This window comes from Rhipicephalus microplus, unplaced genomic scaffold (genome assembly GCF_043290135.1).
Source record: "Rhipicephalus microplus isolate Deutch F79 unplaced genomic scaffold, USDA_Rmic scaffold_182, whole genome shotgun sequence".
NCBI lineage: Eukaryota > Metazoa > Arthropoda > Arachnida > Ixodida > Ixodidae > Rhipicephalus > Rhipicephalus microplus.
Window position 1 is genome coordinate 80831 of NW_027464753.1, and position 16678 is coordinate 97508.

Below are 16678 nucleotides of genomic sequence, written 5' to 3' on the forward strand. Positions count from 1 at the left end.
TAACCACTGGTCATTAAGGGTAACCGACAGTCTTGGGCAGTAACTAGTTACTAGCAACGCGTTACCAGTAACTAGTTACATTTTTCAGTAACTTGTAACTGTAACTAGTTACTTTTAATTCAGAGTAACTTGTAACTGTAACACTTACTTTTTACTGAGTAAATGTAACGAAAAATACAGTTACAGTTACTTCTGTTCTGATGAAAAAATCACCGACCGCCACACTCGTTAAAAACCAACTTTACATGCTTGCCTTTTTTTTTACTTCGTTCTTTACAATATCTCCTCCATCTTTCGACTTGCCACGGCCCTCATCGCAGTTAAAGAGGATATGTCGCTAAAAGGAATATCTTCCCTGCAGAAGACAGAGTTTGAAGTTTACTTGTACTCTAAATGTCTAGAGGTAAACATATTTGACAAAGACCTGTCTGGCTGGTTTCAAGCGAAGTGTATCTGGAGGGTATGTTTATTCGTAAAACTAGACGTCCTAAATCAATAATGTTTCCATTGAACAGCTTGCAAAGTTCACGTGCCCCCCCCCACCCCAGCTTTTCATTTTTTTGGGGGGTATGGGGGGGGGGGAAGAGAACATATTGTCGCGACGTGAAAATAACAGGATACAGGACGATGGTGCGACCAGGAAAAACAAGGTCTGTATTAACAAAACAAAAGAGCAGTCGCTTTGACATTGTCTCCCTCGGAGCAACCGTGGGTGCTGTCCAGACTCATCACTTCGTCGTCCTCTGTCTTCTTGCCCGGCCTTTAGCCGTGACAATATATACCTTTTTTGTCACTCGAGCTTGTATCCCATTTCTTCTATGTCGATGGAACATTCCTCTGTCTGAGGCTTCCAGCAAGTCGCGTTTGACACATGACTAGAAAACAGTAGCATAGAACTGCTGAAAGCCTGAAGCATTTAAAATGGCTTTGTAACTGGTTGTGAAAGCTCTACTTCGAGTTAACGTAACAACTATCAACAAAGTGATTGATGTTTCACCTCCTATGCAGGTGGTATCCTCAGTAGACACTGGCAAAAAAATAAAAATAAGTGGAGGTTAATCAGTTTATTAGTCACACATGTCCTCGCAAACGTTCGGTAATGGGCCGCGGGTTGCTGTTGCAAGCCAGTGCAGCGTAGCAAATAAACCACGTTTACAGAAGCCTCCCCCCCACACACATATTGTTTAGGTTAAAACTATGGCCCTGTGCAGTATCGTTCTGCGTTTCGTCACATACAACTTTCACTACCTGCATGCCTTCCTACGTCTTTATAAATTAAAATGTATCATTTGCTTTGTAATTGATTTTTATACAGTAACAGAAAAATTATGTCGTTACTTTTTCACTGCAACTGTAACAAGTTACATTTAGAAAATCGGTAACTGTAACAGAGTTACTTTTTTGGCTTCAGTAACTGTAACACTGTTATTTTTTACTGGTAATGTGCCCATGACTGGTAACCGACTGGATGCCCAGAAAAGGCAAATGGACAAAGGGGAGACAAAGTTAGGTAAACCAATGAGATTAAAAATTTCACAGGTATAACATGGCAGCAGAAAGTACAAGACCAGGTTGACTGGCAGATCGTCATGTGATCGTCACGCAAAACAGAATACATGAATAATTATTTATGACTTGCACTGCGGCTAGGCCTGTGCGCTGCCGCCCGTGTCACCCTCGTCATTAGCACCACCACCAATGTCCCGACAGTGATCCCGGTGCTGTCACCATGCAATGATTCCGACGCACTACCATGTGTCTCTTCTAAAACTCTGAGCAAAAAATATGGACACGAAGTACATAACTTCACCGGGAGAGTCTGTCGGTATGCGTGTATGCACGATCAAGACAACTCGACGGCATGAATCCCAACTCTGAACTGACTTCATCATTCTTTTCTCTTTACTCTCCTCACCCACTCCTTCACTGCGTGATGAAAGCTTAGGCGAGGGGGAACTGCTTAGAAGAATTGCCACAAACCCCTTACCTTCGGCCACTTAGCTTTTTTTGACTGCATGGTGACCATACCAAACTTTACTATCGATCAATTCACTATGAATTATGCAGTGGTCGACAAGTTGCACCAAAATCATGCAGAACAACGAAACTCAAAAATTTGCAGAATGGTCCATTTTTATTTATGTGTTTAATATAAAACGCGAGAATATCTTTATCACAGTCAAAACAAAATTTTAAGCATACATCATTTACAAGGCACAGAGTACACTAAACATCGTCACGTAGCTCGGCTATCTCCGCTCGCAGTGTTACCACTTCGTCGAACACTTCCTGAAGCATGGCTTGTGTGTCTTTCTGCAAAATAACAGATGGCTAATCGTTAAACAGCACTGAACAGTTAATTTCAATTCAAACAACATAACTTACCTAGCTTGTGCGGGCGAAAGTGTATTTCACTAGCCGACACTATAACTCACACTAACTGTAACCACATTTAAAAGGAAACATGCAAAAGAACTATCTAAAACTTTTGGCACTTACAAAGTGCTGTTGCAGGTGCAACCAAAAAAGAAAAAAAGAAGGAGGTGGGGGTGTGGGGGCACCCACGAGTGTACAGGAATACAAAACACACAACTGAGGCCCCCAAAAGGTGTGCTGGATGCACGCTCATTTGTATAAGGCATTTCATAACAATTGATTCTTTCTCTATGGTAAGCTTGTTGTTGATCATCCGTTTTTGATACAGCAATCTCATCTTTTATAGAAGTCTTTAGTCATTTCACAATGCCATATTTCACTGCAGCCAGGATACATACGAAAGCGAGACCATCATTGTTGCCTGCAGAAACTGCATAGGAAGTACACTCAGACCACATTATAACGAAATTGCAGCTTACACGAAAATAAGTTTGTTATATCTGAAAATTCGTTATAAAGCAAAAAATTCGTCAAAATTTGTTATTCATTATATTCTTAATACTATATACAATACAATTGTATGTTACATTTACTTTGTTATAGCTAACATTTCGTTATATCCGGGTTCATTATATAGGGGTCTGAGTGTATTGCACTGTTAAGCATGTGAATGGCAGTTAATGTTTAGTAATGAAGGAAGCACACTGAAAACAATCTAATCACTATTGATCCACCGCCAGTACCTCACGCAACAGAAAAATGTCCACCTCGGGCGTGAAGTAAACCCTTGCGCTGCTTCGCCGGAGGCGGCATCTTAGAAGGCGGCCGATCCATGCTGAACGATATTTAGCGCCTTTGTGCTATAATAATTGTGTCAAGCTGGTGGTTCTGGTCAGTCTCCGCTTGGCTCACCGTAAAGGTGAGTTACATCACGGGTAACGTGATGCGCCAGGGCAGATTATCTCCGCTGGAAGGCCATTGGTGGCAGCGTTGTTTATGGCCGCGCGGACGCATCGCCCCAGCGATCTTGTGACGCATCTGTTTGGGATTTCGCGCATGCGCAATACCGTCGCCCCAACGTCCTGGGTACGCAAGCTGCTTGGGTACCCAGCACTAAAACTCTCTAGTGCATCGCTGCCTAAATCGGTGCGCGGCGGTGTTCGAAGAATCGGCAGCCGTGGTCAAAAATCGTTTTGTTGCGCCGGCGGGTTTGCGTGGCTTCACGAACTTCGATATTTCACGATTCATTCTGTGCAAATTAACAGCCGTTTTCCCGCTTCCACACGCACGTGGAAGGCACGCTGGGCTGAGTGCGAAGTGAGCGAGAACAAGTCCTAAACACGAAACGAATCAGAGTCGGTGGGGTAGCGTACGCGCGTGCATTAGACGCAAGCTATCGAATACAGTCGGTGGCCGACGATGTTGGCAAATGGTCTCGTCACTCCAGGCCGTCGACGTCGACAGTACTATGGATCAAAAACGGGGTACATGGCCAACCGGTCTTTGAAAGATCGGTGGCAGTATGAAAACACGGGCCTCGTCTGGCAATGCAGAATGCTCAGAGTAGCGGGGGGTGGGGGAGGGACAACGGACGGAGGGGTGCGTAACAAAAGCGGTCGGAGAGAGAGGCAACTAGGGGTGCGCGAAGGCAGGGTCGGCGTTTAACAATAAGAATGTATGGGAACCTCGTCGATGCCTGATCAATGGTCGAAATTGGTTTCCCGGGAAGTCGGCAGACCGCTGACTCCGTTGGCTGAAACCGATCGGCGACGCTCGGAGACGTTCGTTGTAAGTGCGATTTTGTGCCATTGAACCAATGTATATTTTCACGTCACGAGGATATTGATCGTTTTAAGCGAAGGCTCATTTTAAGTAAGGCCGTTATATGTGGGCTCGACTGTATCGTGATTTGTTCACTATCACATGAAGAGACTAATGTCATGCCACATGAAGAGACGAAAACGACATTGTCAGTTGAATGATTTCCGAAAACTTATTCACATTATATTTCAGATCAAATGCATAGTCTTCACACCGGGGCCTTGTTAGGGAGATGGCCGATGTAATTCGTCTACTTTAATGTGCTTGGCTGTTGATTCTAACGTCGCGGGTTCGACCCCAGCAGCTGCGCTCGCATTTTGGTGGAGGCGAAATGCTATAGAGGTCCTTGTTGTGTGTTGTGTCAATGCACATTAAAGAACAGCAGACTGTCAAAATTTTCCTCCACGGCGTTTTTTATAATCATATCGTCGTTTTGGGACGCGAAACTTGAGGCATTACATTGTTACCAAATTCTGTAGTTCCAAAATATCTTACTTTAAACTAGAAGAGCTTATGACCGGTTTGATGCCGCAGTATATCATGGGGGGGGGGGGGGGGAGGGGTTTGTAAAAAAACGACTAAACTACGTCGGTCACATTTCAGGCGCGTTGCCAGAATTTTTTTTCGGGAGAGGGGGGACCACCCCCTGGCTATGCCCGTGTCATGTTTATTTTTTCTCTGCTTGTTGTTGCCTGTATCGCGGGGGTTAATTGTCCAATTGCACGTGCTTTGATGCACCACCATGCTTCAGTTGAATGTCACCATGCCCCGTCACATTGTCGGCAATGTTGGTTTTCAATTCGCTCTCTGCTTCACTATTGACTTGGCTTCGTTTCTTTTGGGGAGCTGTGCCAAACTATGTGAAACCGCTTGGTTTCTATTCTTCCAACAGCTTTTCATTGGTAAAAACGTATTTTCGAGAATACACGAGTGTTTCACGCAAGTTTAAATAAAGCTGTATTTCTTCCGAAGTCTCAGAAGGGCTAAGGCAATAGTTATTATATTATTATGGTATTTATTTTCATTCTGTGACAATACACATGTAAAACGACTTTGAGTTCACTTAGCGTCATTCGTTGTAAATCACGTCAGATGGACCGTGTGACAGGGGTATCAAAAACGGTATGAGTGCACAGCTGACGCAAACCTTTTCGAATAGGGTGGGGTCATGCACCTTGAAGAATACGAGAAAAAGACTCCATGAACGCCGTCTTCACTCATTACTCGCCACTGTTTCTTTTCGCACGCTTTTATTAAATAAATTCTGCATTTGGTGTATAATCAATAACTTACATTAAATGTTAACGAAAAAGTAATGACGTTACTTTTTCATGGTAACTGTAAATGTAACAAGTTGCTTAGTAAACTATGTAACTGTAACAAGATTACTTTTTTGGCTTAGGTAACTGCAACTGTGATACTTTTTGCCAGTAAATGTGCCCATGACCACTGCTATGTACTAGGAGGAAGCCCCTCCCCCCCCCTCTTATAAAATTTAAATAACGTGCCAGTGGCTGCAAAAGTGTATAAGATCTGCAGCGCATGGCGGAGCAACAAAAAACTGCCCTACTGCGTCACCTGCCGAGATGCAACATGACGTTGAGGCCGTGGCCTCAGTGATTAGCATTGGCGCATTTCAACAATGCGCTCTGGCCGCATATAATCATTTAGGCCGGGCCCAGCAGCATGCCCAGCTGTAGGCAGCATGTTCAGCTGGAGACGACATAGAACCTCCTTACCGAGCCAACCAGTCAATAGCACTGCACGCTACATTTTCATATGATTAGTACATTGAAAATGTCTATCAAAATGCCGTTGTATGCATGTAAATGCGATTACCTCTAATTTTCTGATCAACACTTTTCGGAGAGTCGGCGCACCTTCAGGCTCAAATGAGCCAACAGCATTCAGTCAAAAACATAACTTATTGAAGGAATATGTAAAATTCTCGCTTCCTTTTCCTGTGAAATTCAAGAATGAGCTATGAGAACGTTCCCAATGCTGCATTCCCGACCTGCAAGAAAGTGAACTGTGCTAATGAACTACTAAATCAAGGAGATGCATTTCTTTTTACTTGGTTGTACCATATATTCATAAGCGTTAACTGATGGATGTATTTGTGACTTGTTCAAATGACAACATCATAGCGCATGAATGTTTCATAAGTTAAAGTTCTGCAAACAGGGGTGAAACAGGGCACATGGGTTTGAGAGCAGTCCTTGGAGCAGGCAAAAATGTGTTATTAGCTGGCTTGAAAAATCCAGAAAGATGTTTTGGAGCAGGCTTCGAGCAGCCAGGAGTGCCTTTTCGAGCAAGTTTAGAACAGTAAAAATATTCAGAGCGAACACAGCCCCGTTCAAAGCACTTGTGAAGCAACGTTTGTTTAATGCTGCATTTTTCCAACATTCAGGCTAATTCTGCAATAGCTTCATTATTGTAATAGAAATTATATGAACACTCCAGACAGGTTTTTTGCTGTTGGCGTCACATTATCAAAAACAGCATTAGCGGAATGGTGAAGCTGTCAGCAGATACCATGGACCTTATCACGTCATAGAACAAACTTCCGCTGTTAACTACCTCATCAAACCCCTCACGGCCACTGTGGACCTGCGACGCCGAGGCCGCGAAATCGTACATGTGTATCGCCTCAAACCATATCACGAACCACTTGTCCTCACGACACCTTAGAACACTTACTTGGCACCATCTTCAGCGAGAGACAAAAATGTAATGATGAATGTAGTGGGTCATGCAAATCTCGGCAAACACATTGTCAGTGCTAAGCAGCAGACGCTCGGCCCGGACTGTCGCTGATTTCGCTAGCTAGGCCTACGCTCCTACCTGGTCTCGAATAACAGTTTTGACTGTCTCAGTTCTTTATTATAAAGCAATGAGTTCGATAGCAAGAAATCGTAAGGCTCAACTTGTAAGTTACAACAAATTGTATCTCTCTTAGATACGATATCGCATAACTCTACAAAACGCTGATGGAAGAGAATACAGCCTTGCCTGGGAGAGATGTTCTTCTCGCAGTATCTTCGCGTTTAGGGCACTGCCCGTAGAAGAGTTCCTGAGCTACTTGGGCTGATGCCTGCCGTGATCGCGCGTGCATAGCGATCGCAACCACACCTTTAAGATCTAAGTGCGCAGCTGCTCCTGGAGCGATCCCAGCCTTTGCGACACCGAAACTACTATAACCGTTTCAATGAAACAAAGACAATGTTTCAGCCACATTTCTGGGCATGGCGCTTGATGGATATTCGCACTTTGAAGCTTAATCATGCTACTACGGTGCAGTACGGCACTAACAGATGAGTCACCATTGTGTGCCAAACTTGTTTACCTGTGCCATCCTGCTTTGCAGGATGGCACAGGTAAACACGTTTGGCACACAATGGTGCAGCTGTTCCAATGGTGCAGCTGTTCCAATGGTGCAGCTGTTCCAATGGTGCAGCTGTTCACAATGGTGCAGCTGTTCACAATGGTGCAACTGTTCACAATGGTGCAACTGTTCTAATCTTTCATGGAATATGCACGTAGAATATGTAAGTAACAATGCTAACCGCATGCTTGGTTACCTGTGTCGAAACTTTTCCTCTGCCCTATCGTCAATCAAGTTAACACTCTACGAAACATTGGTAAGATCAAAATTAGAGTACACATGAGCCATATGGGACACAACTCATGCCATTCTCATTGAAACCCTCGAAGCCATTCATAATCACGCAGCGCATTTCATCTTATGAAATTATTCACATCATTCCAGTGTCACATTCATGAAAAACACCTTAAACTTGCCTGACCTTTCGTTGCGCCGCACATTGTCTCGCCTTGACCTTTTTTCACAAAATCTATCATTTTAACAGCCATTTGAAGGGCGCCCTATTTCATCAACCTAGTTTCATATCACCGAGGATCGATCATCACTATAAGGTGGGTCTGCCATCCTGTCACACAAGATTGTGCAATGACTCATTTGTTCCTAGGAAAAGCGCCACCTGGAACCACCTTCCCGCCTACATCGCCTGCATAATGGACGAAAAAGATTTCAAGCTTGCCGTACAAGATGCCCTGTAACTTCTTTTTTTATTTTTACTGCACTTATAAATTATTGTTTTCCCCACTCCTTTCTGTAGTGCCTTCGGGCCTTGAAAGTATCTTTAATAAATAATAAATAAATAAATCTGTTTGGGGCTGTAGCAGGGTCCAAAAGTCGGCTTTGCCACAATTCTGATGTGTTCTGGGGTGAGCCAGGTAAAACAAATATGAAAGAGTGGCTATCGCGACACGGTGCGGTGATGTCTTCACAGATAAGCACCGGGGATGCTTGGAGGTGCGATGGTGGCAGGTGGCAAACTCAACAGTGCAACTTAATCGCTGACAATTCTTTATGGTAAGCATCTTCAGGTAACTGCTTGTTAGTGCATGAGGCCCAGCAAAATTGTAAACATACTGCATCCTTTTGATGGGCGACAACCCTAATGTACCAAGCCACTGTTACCGATTCTTCTTTAAGCGAGACCGCTGAATGCGTTGCACAAACTCGTTGCTTTGAGGAAAATAAAGCCACATTGTAGAGCCCATGTGCAGTCAGGAATTGAGTGGGCATAACAAATACCTTCATGGCAAATGCTAGCAAGCACCCCAGCATTGACAGTATTAACGCAGTTGGCGATGTGCTGCACACAACTAGGAACGATTGACTGCACACGGCGTGCATGTCTGCGTGAGATTTTTGTACAGTAGCGCTTCGGTGACGTGCACACACGAATCGGAGAAAGTCGGACATCCTCCTCTCCCACCACAGACTTTGAGTTCCGCGCCTTCGTTTCCAAACTCTGCATGACAGAGAGCCGTAACTTAATCTGCGCTTAGCTGGTATCAGCGCCGCTCATCAGAAGACACAAATTTGCGATCGGCGGTGGGCACATAGTTAGGCGAGATTTACAGCACATACCAAATGTATTCCCAAGAGCCTGGGCGCTCACCAAAACGCCTCATAAGTGCACTGGGAGCCACTGAAGCTATTTCGGCCGGCAATTTGACCACTTGAGCGGAGTGAAGACGTACGAGCTCATTTTCTTGAACTGCCCTATCTTTCCGACGATTTTACAGTCCCTAGAGAGTCCGAAAAATCCACAGTTGACTGTAGCACAGTGCCATATATTCAGGTTTCACTACATACCGTTATCCCACATGCTGTAAATAGAAAGAAGGTAAGAGAAAAGCACATAGCACTTGCGCTTTTCTCAGACCAAGCACAAGAAGTCAATAAATACCATGAATGAGTGCTGCATCATTGTCATTTGCATGTGGATACGGAGCAAGTGGCCATCTATGCGATCGAAGTGGTCATCCGTGCGGCGTGTGTGTGCATCAAGGCGCCGTTCCAGGTCTGACAGCCTGCTTTCTATGAGACCCATGCTTCGTAGTGCCAGTGCAGAATCATCAGCATGCCTCCCCACATCCTACGAAGATGAACAGGTAAAAGAAAGAAGACCATCATACACAGCTGCAAGGAGCGACAGCCCCCCTTCAGTTACATAAACACAATGTTGTTCATTTCACTCAATATGATTTCTGTCAAATATAATTGATCGAGCTTGCTCATCTTGCTCAAGAATAGCTTGTAGTATTACAAAACTTTAAAAAGTAGGAAACACACTCAAACTTCTTTATAACAAACCCGTATATAGCGAATTATCAGTTATAATGAAGTGAGGAATGACTCTGGCATAGGTAGAGGGCTACAAATATATGTTTATAACATATTTTCGAACACAATGTATTTTCATTGCAGGTTTGACTTCATTATAATGAGATTTAAGCGTTGTACTCCATTTTCAGACTTTTTTAAAGATATGCACCTTGTCTGACACAATGCCTTATCACTTACATTGGGAAAGTATAAATTTTATGGCATTGAAGGTGCACCGCATTCCGCAATCTCATTTTGTTTGCAATACTGAACACTCATTACAATGATCGCAGCTTAATTTGTACATAATAATAATAATAACTGTTGAGGTTTAACGTCCCAAAAGCAGGATGATTATGAGAGATGCTGTAGTCGATGGAGGGCTCTGGAAATTCCCACCACTGGGGGTTCTTCAACGTGCACCTAAATTTAAGTAGATGGGTCTAAAGCATTATTCGCCTGCATTGCAGCTTCGTTCTTGAGCAAAAAGAGTAAAATGCGGCACTCTCCAAATGAGACTTTTGGGACCAATTCTCCTTATTTTATATTACCAAGGCCAAAGAACAGTGATCACAATGCTAAATGTACAATCTATATAAATTATGCCCATTTATTTTCTGTGGACAGTTCAAGTAGAATATAAATACATATTTAAAAGCGATTTCAAAGAAGAAATAAAGAAAAAGACCTAAAGCAAAACTCCGCTAGGGAGTACTGTGTGCTGAAGTCTCAAGTCTGATGGAAATTCATCTGGTAAGGAAGAGGATGGCAATTGAAAGACATCAGCTGCAACTATTCAAATTAAAAGGAAAATGTTCTGGATCGGCATGACTCTCAGCAAGACATTTCAGAAGAAGGAGAAAAAAAAATGACACATAACGCGAAAAACGTGGTGATGCACGATGAACCATTCAAACGAAATGGGGCTCGCACTCGCACCATTCATATAGTCTCGCAGCTTGTTCTCTGCTGCCGTTGGCAGAATGTGAAGCAATCAAACTCTTTCGAAACAACTCTAAGATAATGATGCTCCCTGCCAACTAAGGCAATGTTGCAGTGCTACTTGACAGCACTAAGTACCATGACAAAGTGACGGCTTCACTTGGAGGGCACAGCAACGCATAGAGAAGGACCCTACACTGAAACTGTACAGGACTTTCAAAAGCTTCTTTCAGGCATGTTTTGTTGCATTCCACCTCAACACAAGGCCTCCTGCTGCTTTCTGTGACATAATGGTTCTACGCAAGCCTTGTCAATTGCCCGAAACTCATAAGCTCAAGGCACCCATGCACCCCATTATGAAACACACTCGCTCAAGCTTTCACAAGAGTCTGGGTACCTGCATCGCATGTTGCTACCCCCTGTGAACAGAAGCCAAACATATATCCACAACTTCGATAATTTCATAGACAAGCTACGAGACATCACGCTGGAGGGTTACAATATTCTAGCGTCTTTTGACGTCCAGTCTTTACTCACCAGCATACGCACAGGTATGGTGGTGAATGCTGGTGGAGGCAAAGATAGTTCAGCTTAGATAGAGTATGACATAGCGAGCAATGGAAATGAAAAATGATGGGTGGAACCTAATGGACAAAAAAAAAAGGACCAGAGTGGGTCGGGGAACAAACCGTTGTTAAGGACATCCTAGTCAAAATCAAAAAGAAATGAACATGAATAGGGCATGTAGGGTGTAGGCAGGATAACCACTGGTCACTGAGAGTAACCGACTGGATTCCCAGAGAAAGCAAATGTAGCGGGGAAGAGGGAAAATTATGTGGGCAAACGAGGTTTGAAAGTTTGCGGTTATAACGAGACAGCAGAAGGCACAGGATCGGGGTGACTGGCAGAGTATAGCAGAGGGCTCAGCATCGCAGTGGGCGAAGTCAGAATTAGGATGATGATACTACGGGCTTGGCAGTTGATGCAAGTCTCAGCCCTCGAAATGGACACTACCCTGCCCTAGCTTACACAAACTGACGTCTAGGATCTGCGGCACCTCTCGAAGTTTTGTCTCGAGAACATGCATTTCATGTTCGAGAATTGTTCACGTGATCGAATTCCAGCTGCGGCGGCTGCGTTTTCGATGGGGGCCAAAATGCTGTAGGCTCGTGTGCTCAGGTTTGGATGCACTTTAAAGAACACCAGGTGGTTGAAATTTCCGGAGCCCTTCACTATGGCATCTTTCATAATTATATGGTGGTTTCGGGTTCTCAAACCCACACATCGATAAAAAAAATTTTGAAAAAAAGTTCCAGAGTTTCTTTTACAAGCCTGTACATAGGACTGAAGTACGTCCCGCTGTCTCCGAAAAAAGCAGCAAATCTCGCAATGGAGGTTCTTAAACAATGCAAACTGCTCTTTTCGTCCTGCACCCAAAACTTCTTCTACAACGTGTGGAAGATTGCTTCAGCATAGTCAAGTAGGCACTTGTTGCACTTACAGAAGATCCAAAGAGCATTGATGCAGCAATAAAGTTTACCACAGAGAAGCAGCAGCACGACTTGCTTCTTTTTCACGACGTTCACGTCATACGCAAAAGAAGAAGAGCGTTACTCAGTTTCTACAGAAAAACAATCACATCAGTCACTATATGCATTTCAATTCTGTGAACCCTGCTTCCCACAAAAGGTTCGCTCGCTTGTTGGTCTTGAAATGAGAAATTTGGATCTCTCCCACGTCGGCTACCTCGCCTCGTTTGTGCGCTCTGTGGAATGTCATGGCACACTCTGCACACCGTGATAAATCAAGCACAAGGAAATGTGTAGCCTAGTGCGAATAGTGAATTTTAGGTTGGAAGCAAATTCAAAGCAATCAGTAATCTTGGTCGAATAATGCGATTCAAATTCGAATAGTAATGTCACATGTTATATAAGAAAATCAGCAGATTTCTCATAAACCAAAAAACCTGCACAATATCTATTTTTTTGAAAATTGAAACAAGGCCTGTGCAAATGCCATTCTTTTAGAAAAAGTTCAAAGAAAGTGGAAACAACTTTGAATAGCAGCTGAATTTGACTTTCGATAGAATGCAAGTGATAACCTGTAAAACATTTAACGTTTTAAAATTTACTAGGAGGAAATAGGATGCCATAATAAGCCCTTAAACTTAGAAAATGATGAAGTGGTGCGAGGGTAGTATGCTCACTTAACCTTGCAGTGGAGCTTCACGGTAGGACGAATTTCCCCTGGATAGGCATTTTCACGCCTTGGCATCCCTTTAAAGCAGTGAAACCACCTTTACAAAAAATTACATAAAGTCTAATGTACATTTGAGTAGGTGCTTTCTTAACTTAGCATCTCTCTACTTCAGCGAAACCACCATTCCAGGGGGTTACATTCGGATTAATAATACTTATTCGTTTATTTTGAATACTTCGAAAATTTTCAACAATTAAAATTCGAATCGAGCTTACTTCATTCATTTGAATATTCAAGGCATTGAAATATTTGCACAAGCCTAGATATGCTCCTTTGTGCCACATGTTCCTGAGATCAGCGAGCCTTTCTGACGTGACCTACAATATTCAGCAATATTCCGATGAGCAAGCTGAGGCCTTCCTTTGTGAAGACGAAAGACAATCCGCCAAACCAAAAATTTCCTGGTGTTGCCTACAACAACCCGTGCTTAAGAAAATAGTGAAAATTACCCTGGCAAGGCTGACAACTTTTAGCAAAGTCTCAAGCAGAACATACAAGACGTAAGAAAAAAAAGAAAGAAAAAAATTTCGTCATACACTCTGGTCGCACATACAGAAGCAATCAGCCTGAAAATAGACAAGAATAATGCAAAGATAACGGAAATAAAAATTCTCTGATGATTAGGACACCGCCTTAATGCACATTTAGAGCACAACTTTGTGTTGGGCAAGGTCAACCATGCTTGAAGTTTGGACTTTCCACACAGTATCGACTTCGCCATAGATCAATGCTGCGGACAAAACCGTGTCGATGCAAACAAAGATATCATCGACGCAATTCTGAAGGCACGTGCTCAAATTGAATACGGAACTACCGTTTGCCGCAATCTCTGCGCAGAAAACCAGTAGCGATTGTCGCGTTCTTCAATAGTGAATACGATCTGAAGGTGTGCAGGTGACACAGCCGCAGACTAGAGGCAATAAAGTCGTTAAATGGCACAAAGCGCTAAGGCTTTTTTGTCGTACGCTTATGGCTAGGTAGTGCGAAGCTTAGGCAGAGCTTCGGCACTTCCAGTTGCAGTTTTCATTTGGCCGCTAGCAAAGCATTCGCATGCTTGATTGTGGCGCTGTGCACTCAGCACGCTCCAAGGGTCGTTTGAATATTGTATTTTTTTGTGTACAACCTGCCCATGCAAATACCTGGCACCCTTGGGTGCAAACCGCGGGAGAAAGAAAAAAAAATACCCGCATATTGACCCAAGGCTGCTTTCTTTGCATTACTGTGAAAGCGTGCCATGAAGCCAGCTTGCACACCAAACCTCAACTTAAGCTCTAAATTTTCTGTATATTTTGATCGTGTTACACGCGATAAAATAGGTACATTCACTCGGTGTGCGGGCAGCATCATCGGAGTTGGTGAGAGTTCGCTGCATGCGCTTGCTGGGATTCTACAGCGAATTGCTTCGCATGTCTTGTCAATTTTGTTGTGCCGGGGATTGACTGTACTTACTTATTGTACAACCTTAAGTAAGCACGAATAGCTTGTGCTCAATAAACAAAACAGACTACAACTCTGCACATATAATTGCTCATTTATAGGTCACGTTGAACTCTCTTGGAACCACCAGGGTCAGTGTAGTGACAGATTATAAAAAAACTTTTTTTTTATTATTATTCTGTGACCACTGCTTGTGCCAAGAAACAATCAGTGCACCTCTGGAGTGAGTATTACAGTAAGGACAACTAGCTTTATGTGTCATTATCATCATCAATTAAAGTACGCCCACTGCAGGGCAAAGGCCTCTCCCATGTTTCACCAATTAACTTGGTATACTCTGGTTGTTACCGCTACGATGTCTCTGGAAACTTGGTAATCTCACCTGCCGACCCAACTTTCCGCCGCCTCTTGTGCGCCTGATGCCTAATTGAATCTTGCCTTCCTTTTAATGATTAGGGGTCACTCGTGTTGCCCTCTCACTAAACGCCCAGTCCACTTTTTTTATTTCGACAACGGTAAAATATAGAGCAAAGCGCAGAGTTCTGGAGTATATGCAGTGAACAATGTGACATCGCTCTCTGCTGATCACTTCACTGCACACACAGCATGTAACAGTGTTCATACAGGTTTCCGAAGCAAAACTTCAAGGATATTCAAGGACTTTTCCAGGAGCCGTTGCAGGTTTTTCAATGTCTCAAAGCAGCATGCACACTTCAAATATTTTTCTATAAAATCTTCAAATATGGTTAGTTTTATTGTACTAACGTAAATGGATATCAGTAACTAAATAGACAACACAATTATAAAAAAAAGCCTAGAAGTCTTGATAGGCTCTCAAGAACAACACGCACTGAATGCTTACAGGAGTGTATGAGATTATAAGAATGATTGAGATCGCATTCATTTCTACACCGCACCAACAGACAAACTGAATTTTTTTCCCAACGCACTTCTGCAAAACAGAATCATGCGCGCTCATGTTAAATTACTGTTTATGAACTAGCGAGTTCGTCAGGTCAACAGCGATCTACCACATTAAAGAGGCTGAAAACGTCAACCTGGGGAGTGCACTGCTCAGGAAATTCAAGAATTATAAAGGACGAGAAAAAAATTCCAGGACTTTCAAGGGCCTGGAGAACCTGTTTTTCAAATTCAAGGGTTTTCATGGATTTCAAGAACCTGTCCGAACCCCGGCGTAAACTGCAGCAAAATCATCACCTAGGTCCAAACTCTTTTGAAATGAAACGGGGCATCTCTCAAGTCTACCATGCATAAAATAAATGACCGAAGCATGCAAGAAAATAACCAGAAAATTCCACCAAACCAACTGCTTTTGGAAGACCGCTCAAGCTAGGCTTCAAGCAGCGAAATTAAGAAAGAAAGTCGTGAGACCTACTACTGACCATAGCGGCTGCTTTGCCTGCATTCTGAGGGTCTCCCGAGGATTCCTTCGAAGCCGATAGCACTGAGTTGATCAAAGCCGAAGAATCCTTTATGCTTGCGGGACTATTGTGCAATGGGGCCTCGGTTCCATTTACAGCAAGAGACTCCCGTGCCGACACTGGAAGGCAAGGAAAAAGTATTCTCATAAAAGCATTCTCACGACATTCACCCTCATATTCTAAAACAATCTTTAGCTCTAAACTCTCTTTTCACTCAGGCAATAATTGTCACAGGTTTATTTTTTTTAGGTTGCAATTAGGGCCTATTGGTCTGCCAACAGAATGTACAGAGTTCACGACTCAGACAGACGAGATACATAAAAACAAGACACAAAGTTCAAAAATTACACACCCTCCTACACACATGCCACTAACACATGTACGTATGTCTCGAGAGTCTGCATTAGACATGAGCACTAGGGTTGAAAGGCGGGCTAGTTGGTATTATAGATTAACACTGAAATATTGACATCACAAACAAACGGGATGCAAATACGCTCGTTTGTCTGCTCCATTGCATCGCGTCGGTTAGTACTACTAATATTTCGACAAGTGCACTACCGCTCAAATGCACTATTTATTTTTTGCGATAGAAGTGTCTTTTTACTTTTTTGGAGCATCCTTAGGGGCAGGAGAAGTACTGCATCGGAGCAGCCATAAGTGTTTTCGGAGCAGAAAAAATGCTGGTTTGCAGAAGCTA

The 16678-nt window shown here is 43.3% G+C and overlaps 1 protein-coding gene across 2 annotated transcripts in view; it reads right to left on the bottom strand.

Annotated features, from left to right (window-relative positions):
* Positions 1–2115: 2115 nt before the first annotated feature.
* The window catches only part of LOC119163182 (WD repeat-containing protein Grip71), a 119586-nt gene continuing 105023 nt past the window's right edge, over positions 2116–16678 (bottom strand). For both annotated transcript variants that reach the window (XM_075885525.1, XM_075885526.1), the window contains 3 exons: positions 15940–16097; positions 9480–9668; positions 2116–2313 (listed from right to left, as the gene is read on the bottom strand). In XM_075885525.1, coding sequence (XP_075741640.1) covers positions 2227–2313; positions 9480–9668; positions 15940–16097 — 434 coding nt within the window. In that variant the 3' untranslated portion in view covers positions 2116–2226. The remainder of the gene's footprint in view (positions 2314–9479; positions 9669–15939; positions 16098–16678) is intronic.